Source organism: Culicoides brevitarsis, chromosome 2 (assembly GCF_036172545.1).
Source record: "Culicoides brevitarsis isolate CSIRO-B50_1 chromosome 2, AGI_CSIRO_Cbre_v1, whole genome shotgun sequence".
Taxonomy (NCBI): domain Eukaryota; kingdom Metazoa; phylum Arthropoda; class Insecta; order Diptera; family Ceratopogonidae; genus Culicoides; species Culicoides brevitarsis.
Window position 1 is genome coordinate 20384530 of NC_087086.1, and position 13804 is coordinate 20398333.

General features: G+C 36.0%; 1 protein-coding gene across 1 annotated transcript; it reads left to right on the forward strand.

The window, feature by feature from the left end:
- Positions 1–276: 276 nt before the first annotated feature.
- On the forward strand, positions 277–12836 carry LOC134828710 (probable chitinase 10). The gene is given in 13 exon segments (XM_063841695.1): positions 277–329; positions 1358–2118; positions 2186–2451; positions 2513–2939; positions 3002–3805; positions 4371–5190; positions 8061–9169; positions 9289–10570; positions 10631–10779; positions 10844–10996; positions 11149–11161; positions 11163–11657; positions 11720–12836. Coding segments are annotated over 13 exon segments (7449 nt in total).
- Positions 12837–13804: the final 968 nt, after the last annotated feature.

The window sequence follows — 13804 nt, forward strand, 5'->3', positions numbered from 1 at the left end:
CCTAGAAGTAATCGTTACTTTATCCAATAAAACTCGTTGCTGATTCAACAGACGTCTGTTTTTTGTTGTCCGCAGTCGAAGTAATTGGAGATCCGATCAAGGTGTAAAAGTCAAAACATTGATTATTTTATTGCTATTGTTGCTCAAGTTGATCGGACACAAACGACCGACAAGGAAACATTATTACTAACCCACAAGCAATCGTCATATAACGCACCATTATCGAGTCAACTCACGTTATATCGGCCATTGAGCCATCGACACACACATGAAACTATGGATGACCAAGAATATTGGCACGTCGGTCGCATGAAGCGTCGTTTGAATAAGTAAACAACAAAAAGAACTCGAAAATAACCGAAAAAGTTTTTCAATGGAATCGCAGAGAACGAGGTCGCAAATTAATATTTCCTTTCTCAAACTCTTTTTTTTTTTGCGGGTTTTTCTTGCATACCTCAAGTAATCTGTCGCTCACGACTCGCAAATAATGACAAGTGAGGGAGTCGTCCACGTTCGACATTAATGCCGTAATTAATTAAGCTTCTGTGACACGGGCGGGTCTGCGATGATGTGACATTTTTTTTGTTGCTTGCTAAAATTTTAATCAGCATAACAAAGCGCAGCAAGCAACATCACACGCACACTCTAAAAAAATATTTATCATCGTCAACGCGACACAGTTTAATGAACTTTTTATAATTTTCTTTTGTTGGCATCTTCGTTTCTTGTTGTTTTGTATTTTTTTTTTGTTTCGTTCGCTCGATGCAACGCATGTACAGTAAATCTGATCACAGATATTATGTGGGTCAATGGCTCAGTGTTATGATAGTGAAAAACTCGTTGGGTGACCTTCAAACGAAATTAAAAGTATGAGCGGTGAATGTTTTTATGCTTAATTGCGTGAAGAAGATTCTTCGAGAGTGCTGCTTTGCTGCCTAGACCAGTTACCATTTTTCATGTTGATGGGAGGCGCGTCTAATTGACGCTCGATCGTGACGCACATTAAGATTATTTGCATTCTATATTCGTTTTTTTGCTGTAATTAAAATATTTATTGTATCGATTATCGGTTAAAAATCGAAAATTTCACTTACATAAGTGCGAGGAAGATTGAATCATCACGCAACACCTGTCTCAAAACTCTCTCACCGCATTAACGGCAGGTTAATTGTGCAATAACCTTGAATGAAGAGTAGCAATCATTTATTATATTATTACCGCATACCGCGTTTTATTCAAAAGAATCTTCATGTCGAGTGTGAAATGTAACACATACACACACGAGCAATGCGGCAAACGACCGACACTTAACGGCAAAGAAATTTAACTCATTTTTTATGTTTCTTTCCTGTTTCAGGCGTGACATGATGCACGTGCCAATATTCGCTGTGTGTCTCTTCGCCCTCGCACACGGCAGGAGTATCGAGGAGCCGCCACGTCAAACCTTCGTACGTAGTGCCATCGAAAGTAACCCCTGGGACGAGACAAAATGGGAAACGTCGCAAAAGCAAAATTACAAGGCGCTACTCACGTCAATTGGAGAGGAATCGTTGCCATTGCGAACGGCAGTCGAGGAAGTGCCATTTATCCCGTTCACGAGTCGCGTGCCGTTACGTGATGCCGTCGAATATCGTCCCGAGCAATATCGCGTGCACAACGACGACGATGACGGTGAACAGTACGAACATCGCCGCAAGGCTCGTCAAAGTTTCAGCATCGCAAATCCCTTTGCCGCCTACGTTATGACATCGACCGAGGCGAATTCGAATGACGCCCCTCCTTACAGAGCTGACAATCCGTTCCAGCAACTCGTCGATAAGCAAACTTACTATTTTTCGCGCATCAAGGAGATGCCCGGGATACGAGAGGATGTTGTCTGGAGCGATAATGTCCATATCGAGAGTCAAGTGGAGAGACGCGACGAGTTGAAGAAAAATAAGGACTACAAAGTTTTTTGTCACATGACAAATTGGGCCTTTTATCGGCAGGGACAAGGCAAATTTGCACCGGAAAATCTCGATACGAAGCTGTGCTCACATATTTTATATTCGTTTGCGACGCTCGAGCCAAATTCCCTGCAGATAAAAGAATTCGATCCATGGGGCGATATAGAAAATGGTAAAATAATATGAAAATTTTTTCTGTTGAAAAACACATTTTTCAAATACATTCATACCTTTTTTAGAGTTGTACAAACGAACAATCAATTTAGACACTAGTGTGCCCGTTCTTATCTCGCTGGGTGGCTGGACAGACTCGACAGGCGACAAATACTCAAAATTAGTCGGAAATCCTACGTCGAGGAAAAAGTTTATCATTCATGCTGTCGAGTTTTGCAAGCGTTACGGATTTTCTGGCTTGCATTTCGATTGGAATTATCCCGTATGCTGGCAAAGCAACTGCAAAAAGGGACCATCCAAGGATAAAAATAACTTTGCAACGTTCATTGAGGTATTTTCAATTCTAATATTTGCTCATGAAGTGATTTAAATTCAATTTTCATCTCTTTCAGGAACTCAGTGATGAATTTTATCAGGAAAATCTTCTGTTATCCGTTGCTCTTTCGGGTTACAAAGAAGTTATTCAAGTAGCTTATGACCTGCCACGCTTATCGGAAGCTGCCGACTTCTTAGTTGTCATGTCTTACGATTATCATGGTTCGTGGGAGACGGAAACTGGTCATATTGCTCCCTTGGAAGCGCGTCCAAGTGACAAATATCCGCAATATAACATCGATTACACGATCAAAATGTTGATTAATGGCGGAGTTGATCCCGAAAAACTTATCATGGGTGTTCCTTTCTACGGACAGACATTCACTCTCAGTCAAAGTCATAGTTCGGTGAAGGGTGAAGGTACTCCAGCATCGGGAAGTGGTCATGCAGGTCCTCATACTAAACAACCTGGCATGTTGGCGTATTCTGAAATCTGTAGTAATGGTAAGAAAATTGATTTTTTTTTCACAGAATTTGAGATTTTTTATGATTTTTGGTGTTAACAGTCAGGAACAGTAATTGGAAAACCGGAAGAGATCCAAGTGGAAAATCAGGTCCTTATGCCATGAAAGACAATCAATGGGTCAGTTACGATGACCAAGACTATCTCGTTGTCAAATGCAAATACGTGATGAAATCCGGACTTGCTGGAGTTGCTGCATGGACTGTTGACTTGGATGACTTCCATAATAATTGTTGTCAAGGTCAATATCCGTTGTTGAAGGCGATAAATCGTGCTCTTGGTCGTGTAATGACGCCTGCTGTCATGAACGATTGCACAAAACCAAAAGATCCCGTTACTCCAGTGCCACCAGTTATGAGTCCGCCAGTTGAAAATGGCGAATGGCGTCCCCCATCAACCCAAAGTTCGACATCTTGGTGGTCTCCAACAACGACGAGATCGACTACGCGATCAACTACGACGACAACAACAACAACTACGAGACGACCAACGACAACGAAGCAGAAAACAACTACGACAAGTACGACTACAAGACGTCCCGTTACTACCACGACAACGAGACGCACAACAACTTATCGGCCAACGACGGAACAACCACAAGATGCTGAAGTTATTCCACCACCATCGATCGTTGCTCCATCGGGAAGCGATGGACAAGCATGTGACGCGTCAATGGACTTTTCAGCTGATGCCACGAATTGTAATGCTTATCACCGTTGTGTCAGTGGCGTTCTTCAGACAAGCTATTGTCCGGGAGGTTTGTTGTGGAATAACGCTCAAAAGAGTTGCGATTGGCCAGCAAATGTTCAATGTAAGGATCCTGCTACGATTGACAGTAACGATGAACGTAAGTATCAAATTTTATTTTTTATAAAGATCTTTAAATTTTTTTACTTTAAATAAGTCCTATGAGACTTAGTTAAGCTTAAATGGAGTGAAGAGTAGAAAATCAAAAAAACATCAAGAAAAAATTTCGAATTTTTGAGGGAAAATTATGATTTATAATTTTTTTTAATTTGTAAGATTACTTTAGAAGTCTTACATTTGAAAATTGATAATCTAATCTTAAAAAATTATTTTAGACTCCGAGAAAAAAATATTATGATGACTTAATTTTAGTCTAAAAATAAGTACTTTTCGACCGAGAAAATTTTGATAATTTCATTTTTAATTAACAAATTAAATTTTTTACATTCACAAAAAAATTATTTAAAAAAAGTTAAATCCTCAAATTTTTTGTTTTTTGAAGATTTAATTTTTTTGCCATAAAAAATTTTTAAAACAATTACTCAAAACAAATTTTTTGCGTTATGCGCCATTTTTTTGAAAAATTGGTAAAATTTTCGGCAAAATAAAATATTCGACTTTAAAAAGTTCGACCTTGATATAAAATATTGATTTTCTTTTTTTAGAAATCAAACCAGATGAAGAATACGATTCTGAAGAAGATGAGGAAGAAGTTACTCCATCAACGACAACAACCACTACTCGTCGTACTACTCGTCGCACAAAACGTCCTACAAAGACTACCAAACCAAGCACTTTCGCTGATCCACCATCAACAACAACCACGACAACTACGACTCCAAGAACAACTACCACAAGACGAACAACTCGCAGAACTACAACTACAACAACAACTCAAGCTCCAACAACAACTCGTCGCACAACAACTGCCGCTGCAATTGCTTCAAGTTCAACTAAACCTCCACGTCGCAAGTGCGAATCTGGAAACCGTTATCCGCACAGAGATTGTTCCAAATTCTACGTTTGTGTCAATGGTAAGAAGGTGGCTCAAAGTTGCCCGCCAGGCTATCAATGGAGTCAAAAGATGCAAATGTGCGATTTGGAGAAAAATGTTCGTTGCGTCTCCAAATTGAAGCTTGTGATGCGTGACATGTACTATCAAAGACTGGAAATTGATGACGTTTGCGATGGAACGGAGTTCTTGAAATATTGGGCAAGTTGCACGTCGTACTTGCAATGCGATCATGGACAGATAATTGAACGTGATTGCCCGAATGGCTTGGAATGGAATGACGCCCAAAAGACATGCGATTGGCCCGCAAATGCCAACTGTCAGAAGGATAAGGAACCAGAAACTCCCGTTTGGGATGGAAATAATGAATTGGAACCACGTCCGACGAGACCAACAACTACGACGACGACAACTACGCCACGTCCCGTTATGGAGCCATTCTCTGGCGATTATAAATTGGTGTGCTATTTCACGTAAGTATTGCTATTTTTGTGAAAATTTATCAAAAGTTTTGAAAAGAAGAAATCTAAAGTTTACAATTTCATCAAAAATCGTTTTTTGTCTTTTTTAAATTTTTTAAATATTTTTTTAAACTTTTCAACAGGGTTTCAAATTACTTCTGATTTTACTTTTTACCTAGGCCAGTTCATAAAAAATATGAATACCGAAAATTACTCATGAATTCATATTACCTCGGTAATACACGTTCATACCCGAAATTTGATTATGAACGCATTATGAACACTATAGCGTGTACGTAAATTTGTACGTGTATACGAGAGAATTATGAACGTTCATAATATTCATAATGTGATTCATCAATCGTGCAAATGATGATTCAATGAAATTTGAAAACGATATTTGAAATTTTGTTATAAATGAGGGATTTTAGATGAATTTCATTCTCTAAACATTTGAAAAATTAACGCGAATTTTTTTTATTATTTTTTTTTTTTAATTTTTAAAAATTAATTAATTTTAAAATGTTCCTAATTAAAATAATAATTTTTAAAAATGTAATTTCCTTTTCAAGTTGATAAATATATAAAAAAAAAAAATATTTAAAAAAAAATATAAAAAAAAATATTTAAAAATATATAAAAAAAAAATATTTAAAAAATAAAAAAAAAAAATATAAAAAATAAAAAAGTAAATAAAAAACATAATATTAAAAAATGTATTGTTTGAAGTTTTCAACTTCTAAAACAAATTTATATTGAAAAAAAAAATTAAAAAAAAAAAACAAACTATAAAGTATGAAACAAGTAAAATCCGATGAGAGTGAAAATAAACAAACTATAAAGCATGAAACAAGTTCCTTATGAGAGGGAGACATTCATATCATAAAAATTCTCACTGAGCTTTTACCAAACTGACCAAAATGATCAAATTTTGGGCAACAGTTTTCAATTAAAGTTTGTAGAAAATAATTGTCGAATGCTCATTATTGTTGATTGGAAAAGAGATTAATAGAAACCAATTTTTCAGATTCAACACAATTCAAGCTCAAAACGCTTAGGATTTTCACAAAATTGTTTAAATTTAAAAAAAAAATCCATCTTTGAAACACCTCAAGCATTTTTTTTTAAACTTTATTTGTTTTTTAATATCAAAATTTATATTTATAAATCTCTTATATATTCTGATTTTTCTAATTTTACTGACTGACTGACTGAAAAATTTTCATAATTAAAAGTAGCGATTCACAACTTTTGAAATTAAATCATAATTTACACAAACCTATTTCTACTTTAGAAAAAAATATATTTAAAACTAATCTTTTTATCTTATAATGGTTAAAAACACTTAAAATTAAAGATTTTAAAAATTAATAAAATTGAAAAAATAATACCTTATGTTAAAAAAAAACTAAAAAAGCCGTACCTAAAATTAGAAAATCGGAATATAAAATATTTGGGTATAAAATATTTTAAATTAAATTTAAAATTAATAAAAAAATCTTTTTTTAAACTTTTTGTTTATAAAAGTAACTTTTAAAGTAATATAAAGCAATCTTTAATCAATTCTTTTAATGAAGAATATCTTTGCAATTTCTTAGTACGCTCCAAATTTATGAACATAATTATGAATGCGATGATTCAACGTTATTACCGTTTATGAACGAAAATGAACGACATGAACGTATTTTTGAATATGAATGCGTATTTTTGTTCTACGAATGATTTATAATAGTTATGAATTTTTTATGAGCCGGCCTAGCTTTTTACTTTTACTTTTTCTGTAAGTAAAAGTAAAAAGTAAAAAAAAAATTTCATAATTTACTTTTCGAAAAAGTAAAATAAATTACTTTTCTTATGAGTAAAATTCAAAAATTTTATATTTTTTTACTTTTTACTTGCATACAAATTGCGCTTGAAATGATTTTATCATTGACCAAAATTATCAAAAAAGAAAAAATTATCAGCGGTTAAGGTCAAGCTTTGAAATTTGGATGTTTTCATGCATTTTTGAGGTATTTTCATCTCATATTGAATGAACAAATCATCTTAAATCCAGTGTTTTTTCCAAAAAACTTTTTATTAAATGATTTTAAATAATAAAATGGGTCAAAATAAAAAAATAATTTTATGTTAAAATTTTGCTAAGAAAATTTCGTACAAAATGTTGAACATTGTTTGGATAAAATTTTAAAATATGGAAGATATAGTGATGATATACTAATTGAATCAGCTTTTCTAATCCAATTGGTGAAAAATTAAAAAAAAAAGTTAAAAATTTTTTTTGGTCATTAATTTTTAAGAAAATTAAAAAAAAATATTTCTTGGACTTTTTCAGGCAAAATGATCGAAATGAATTTGCGTCGGTCTGATTGAAAAACTTATACTTTTTAATTTTTACTTAAGTAAAATCGAAACTTTTTTTTACTTTTTACTTTTTACTCAAGTAAAAATTAAATTTTTAATTTTATTTTAACTTTTTACTTAAGTAAAAAGTAAATATTTAAACTTCGATTTACTTTTTACTTAAAGTAAAAAGTAAAAAAAAGTAGAAAAGTACGAAAGTACAAAAGTAATTTGAAACCCTGCTTTTCAATTCTATTTTTTTTGTACCGGAAAAGGATTCTCTTTTGTAAAAATAATTTTAAAAAAATACTTAATACTTAAATACTTAAAATTCTTCAAAATTGCTTGAATTTTTAAAAATTTTAAGTTGGAATGTTCTGTAATCAATTTTAAATTAAATTTTTTAATGTAAAAACTGAAAAAATATTGATAAACGGTCAAAATTTTATCATTTCCTATGAAAGAGTATTTCAAAACCATTTTTTTTAAATCTTGTCTCTGATTCTGAAATAAATTCATTTTTTTTGTCAATTTTATAGCAATTGGGCATGGTACCGTCGAGGCGTTGGAAAATACACTCCCGATCACATCGACACCGATTTATGTACTCACGTCGTTTATGGCTTTGCTGTTTTGGACTACAGCAAGTTGACTATCCGTACTCACGACTCATGGGCTGATATTGACAACAAATTCTACACTCGAGTAACTGAACTGAAAAACAAGGGAGTAAAAGTCTCGTTGGCTCTCGGTGGATGGAACGACTCATTGGGTGACAAATACAGTCGATTAGTTCGTAGTGCCGAAGCCCGTGCTCGTTTTGTGCAACACGCAATGGAATTTATGGAAAAATACGGCTTCGAAGGTCTCGATCTCGATTGGGAATATCCCGTTTGTTGGCAAGTCGACTGCAAAAAAGGTTTCCCCGATGAAAAAGATGGATTTACTGCTCTCGTTCGTGAGCTCTCGGAAGCCTTTAAACCACGCGGATATCTTTTGTCGTCCGCTGTGTCTCCCAGTAAGAAAGTTATTGATGCCGGATACGATGTTCCTCAACTTTCCAAATACTTTGATTGGATTGCTGTCATGTGCTACGATTATCATGGGCAATGGGACAAGAAAACGGGTCACGTAGCTCCGCTTTACTACCATCCCGAAGACGAAATCGATTATTTCAACACAAACTTCACCATGAATTACTGGATCGAACTTGGAGCGCCACGATCGAAACTCGTCATGGGCATGCCGTTGTATGGTCAATCCTTCCAACTGGAAAATCAAGCGAATAACGGATTAAATGCTCGTGCACCGGGACCTGGACAACAAGGAGAATTCACGAGAGCCGCTGGTTTCTTGGCTTATTACGAAATTTGCGATCGTATCAAGAACAAGGCATGGACTGTTGTACGTGATCCCGAGGGCCGCATGGGACCTTATGCCTACAAGGGAAATCAATGGGTATCGTTTGACGATCAAGACACCTTGAGACGCAAATCACATTATATCCGTAAAATGGGACTCGCAGGAGGCATGATTTGGGCTTTGGATTTGGATGATTTCAAAAATCGTTGCGGCGAGGGACACCATCCGTTATTGCGAACAATCAGAGATGTTCTTGCCAAACCAAAACAAGATTTTGAGGAAATTCGTAAGACAATTTTCGTATTTTAAGGAATTTTTTCTAAAATTTTTCTATTTTTACAGCTGAACCTTCGTACGAAGAAAATGAGATTGACAACGAAAACGAGTATCAGGATGAAATTGAAGTTGTTACTCCGTCAACGACGACCTCAACGACTGTCAGCACAACGAAAAAACGTCGTAAAAAGACTAAAAAGCCAACAACGACCACTACAACAACAACAACTACCGTTAGCACAACAACTGCTCTGCAAGACGAGTTCGAAGGAGAAGAAGAAATTGAAGAGCCACAAGGAGAACATTTGGAAACGTTTGACGAAACAGCAGAAATCAGTGGTGGAGACACAGCTGAAGTTGACAACTTTATCGATGACTACGACGAAGAGTCAAGTAATGAAAATCTCGACTTTAAAGTTGTTTGTTACTTCACAAATTGGGCTTGGTACCGTCAAGAAGGCGGAAAATATCTCCCCGAAGACATTGATTCCGACCTTTGTACGCACATCGTCTATGGTTTTGCTGTTCTCGATCGCGATAGTCTCACAATCAAGACACACGATTCATGGGCCGACTTGGATAACGAATTTTACTCGAGAGTTGTGGCACACAAACAAAAAGGCACTAAAGTCACCGTTGCCATTGGTGGCTGGAATGACTCTGCTGGCGATAAATACAGTAGATTAGTGCGCGATGCTGCTGCTCGAGCTCGTTTTGTGCGACACGTCTTGCAATTCATCGAACGTTACGACTTTGACGGTTTGGATCTCGACTGGGAGTATCCCGTTTGCTGGCAAGTCGACTGCAAGAAGGGATATGAAGACGAAAAGGAAGCTTTCACTGCCTTAGTTCGTGAATTATCAGCTGAATTCAAACCAAAAGGTCTTTTATTGTCGACCGCAGTGTCTCCTAGCAAGAAAGTAATTGATGCGGGATACGAAGTTGCTGAACTCGCCAAATACTTTGACTGGATCGCGGTTATGACATACGATTTCCATGGACAATGGGATAAGAAAACGGGACATGTGGCTCCGATGTACGAGCATCCCGATGATTTTGACAAGACCTTCAATGCCAACTTCTCCATTAACTACTGGATTCAAGAAGGAGCTCCGCCACGCAAAATTGTCATGGGTATCCCAATGTACGGTCAATCATTCTCTTTGGCTGACAAAAATAAGAACGGATTAAACTCGCAAACGTATGGCGGTGGCGAAGCTGGACCAGCAACCCGCTCCAGAGGATTCTTGTCGTACTATGAAATTTGCAGAAATATTCGCGAAAAGAATTGGAAGGTTGTGAGAGATTTGCAAGGCAGAATGGGTCCATATGCATATTTGCGAGATCAATGGGTGTCTTTCGATGATATTCCAATGGTGCAACACAAGAGTGAATACGTCAAAGCAATGGGGTAAGAATTTATTTTTACGAATTTCTTCAGAAAAAAAATTAAAATTCAATTTTTTATCAGACTTGGCGGTGCTATGATCTGGGCTCTCGATCTCGATGACTTTAGAAATGTTTGTGATTGCGAAGAATATCCTTTGTTGAAGACAATCAACAGAGCTTTGAGAAATTATCCACAACGGAAGGAACAATGTTCATTAGAACCTGTGAAAGGTAACTTTTTAACTGTTTTTTCGTAGAAATCTGAAAAAAATAAATTTAAAAAAAATTATTTTAGTTGAGAAACCAGTTTTTGCTGATGAGCCAATGAAACCAACATCAACAATGAGACCCTCACGGAAACCTTCTCGTAAACCATCAACGACTACAATGATGGAAGAACCAATGAGCAGCGTCGAAAGTGGCGAAAATACCACTCCACGACCAATGGGTAGCAAACCTACAAAGAAAAAGAAGAAAAAGACTACAACTCGAACTCCCTCAACAACAACAACGGAATTTAACGATGAATTTATCTCACATGACGATCAACAAATTTCACATGATGACGGTTCTCAAGGAGGTTCCGTCGCTGTTGGAGACGATTGCCAGGAAAATTTCAAACCACATCCGACCGATTGTAACAAATATTTGCAATGTCGCTACGGTAAATACGAGGAAAGAGCTTGCGGAAACACACTTCACTGGAATAGACAACAAAATTATTGTGACTGGCCGTTGTTAGCGGGATGCAAACCGGGATCTGGATCAGTTGACCATCAAGGCGGTGCCTATGATGACGAAGTAAATGTTGTGGAAGACACTTTCAAGCCGACATCGACACCAATGACTTCGACAACTCGTAAACGTCGTAAGAAGACACGAACAACTACAACGACAACCACTCCAATGCCCGCTTATGAAGACTCAAATGAAATTGAACATGATGAGGAAGCCGATGTTGAAGTACAAAAACCGGTAACGAAACCTTCGACAACAACGTCAACTCGAAAACCGTCTCGGAAGCCCACAAAGACCAAGAAACCAACGAAACCTCCGACTTATGTTCCGGTGACGTCAAACGATGAGTTTAAAGTTGTTTGTTATTTCACGTAAGACTGAAACTTTCATAGATTTTATAAGAAAATAATATTTTTTTATGTTTTTTTTTTAGTAATTGGGCATGGTACAGACCTGGAGCTGGCAAATATATTCCCGATGACATCGATAGCGATCTTTGTACCCATGTCGTTTATGGCTTTGCAGTTCTCAATGGCGAGACACTCACCATTAAAACGCACGATTCCTGGGCTGACATCGACAATAAGTTCTACACGCGCGTATCCGACTTGAAAGCAAAGGGTATCAAAGTCACTTTGGCACTCGGTGGATGGAACGACTCCTTGGGCGACAAATACAGTCGTTTGGTACGCAATCCAAGTGCTCGTCGTCGTTTTGTGGAGCACGCTGTCGAATTCGTTGAGAAATATGGATTCCAGGGATTGGATCTTGATTGGGAGTATCCCGTTTGCTGGCAAGTTGACTGCAAAAAAGGAAAGGCTGACGAAAAGGAAGGTTTCGCTGCTTTAGTTGCTGAATTATCGGCTGAGTTTAAACCACGTGGCTTGTTATTGTCATCCGCTGTGTCTCCTAGCAAGATGGTCATCGATGCTGGTTATGACATACCATCGTTGGCTCAAAACTTTGACTGGATCGCCGTCATGACATACGATTTCCATGGACATTGGGATAAAAAGACGGGACATGTTGCTCCATTGTACGAACATCCCGAAGACGAGAATAAATTCTTCAACGGCAACTTCTCCATTCATTATTGGATCGAAAAAGGATGTCCCCCAAGCAAATTGGTCATGGGAGTGCCAATGTACGGACAATCCTTCGGACTTGCTGATCAATCGAACAACGGACTCAATGCGAAAACGTATGGACCAGGAGATGCTGGACAATTTACGCGTGCCGGCGGATTTTTGGCTTTCTATGAAATTTGTTCGAAGATCAATGCTGGAGGATGGACCATTGTAAGAGATCCCGAAGGCAGAATGGGACCATATGCTTACCGCGGTGCTCAATGGGTTTCGTATGACGATGTCGAAGACGTTAAACGTAAGGCACAATTTATGCGAGACATGAAACTTGGCGGTGGCATGATCTGGGCTTTAGATTTGGATGACTTCCGGGGCACGTGTGGATGTGGAAAACATCCCTTGTTGAAGGTATTGAATGCTGGACTTGGACGTGGTATTGCATCGCGCACAACGGATTGTACTTAAAAAACGATACGATTAAGATATTACTTTTCTATATTTTACTTTTAAGAATGTATTCTGTAGTAACTAGTTGCCATATACGCTTACCTTGGCCTTTTTACTTATGGTAAGACTGAAAAATGGATGATTTTTTTAAAAAAGAAAATTATACAATTTAGACTACGAATTTGAAAAAGTTTCCTCAGGAAAAATATCAACGTTGATAGTTAGGATAAGCTCTTGTTACGTAGAATTAACTTAAGATAAGGATGCTTTTTCAACTTTTTTTATTTCATTTATGATATGCATATTACTAACTATTCTATTTGCTGAATAAAAAATATAATTAAAAATATTTTACGTGTTTTTGAAATCTAAGAATTGGAAAAAAATCATGAAGTTTTGACTGATGGTAAAAAATCGATGTTGTATTTCAAAACCTAATAATTTAATAAAAATTATTTATTTAATATTTTTTTCCGGAATCTAAAAAATATTTTTCTAAAGATTTTGAAGCTCTTATTGTAAAACATAAATTTTCTAAGTTTTTCTGAAATTTAAACCGCTCTAATTAAACTTAAAAATATATTTTGATGCCTCGTTCTATTAAATTTTTATAAAAATTATTATTTTTCAGTACTTTTTGCTAAAATTGTCATTAATTTTTTTATTTTCTTATTTTTAAGTTTCATTTTAGACCCCTCCATTATCGATAAAATCATTAAATTTCTGAAAATTTAACCGATATAAAAATAATAATTTTGTATTTCAAAACCTATATTATTTTTTTGATCAAAAAAATATTGATTTTTAGGCAATTTTCATTAAAAATATGTAATTTTCATCAAAAAACTTTTGATTTTCATAATAATTTTTTCAAACGAAGCTATCCCGCCCTAACGAAATCTTGACCCAATGTGTAATCTTGAAAAATTTATCCATCCCAAGTCACATTCGGTTCAAGTCTTTTTCCGTTACACTAAAAAATGCTA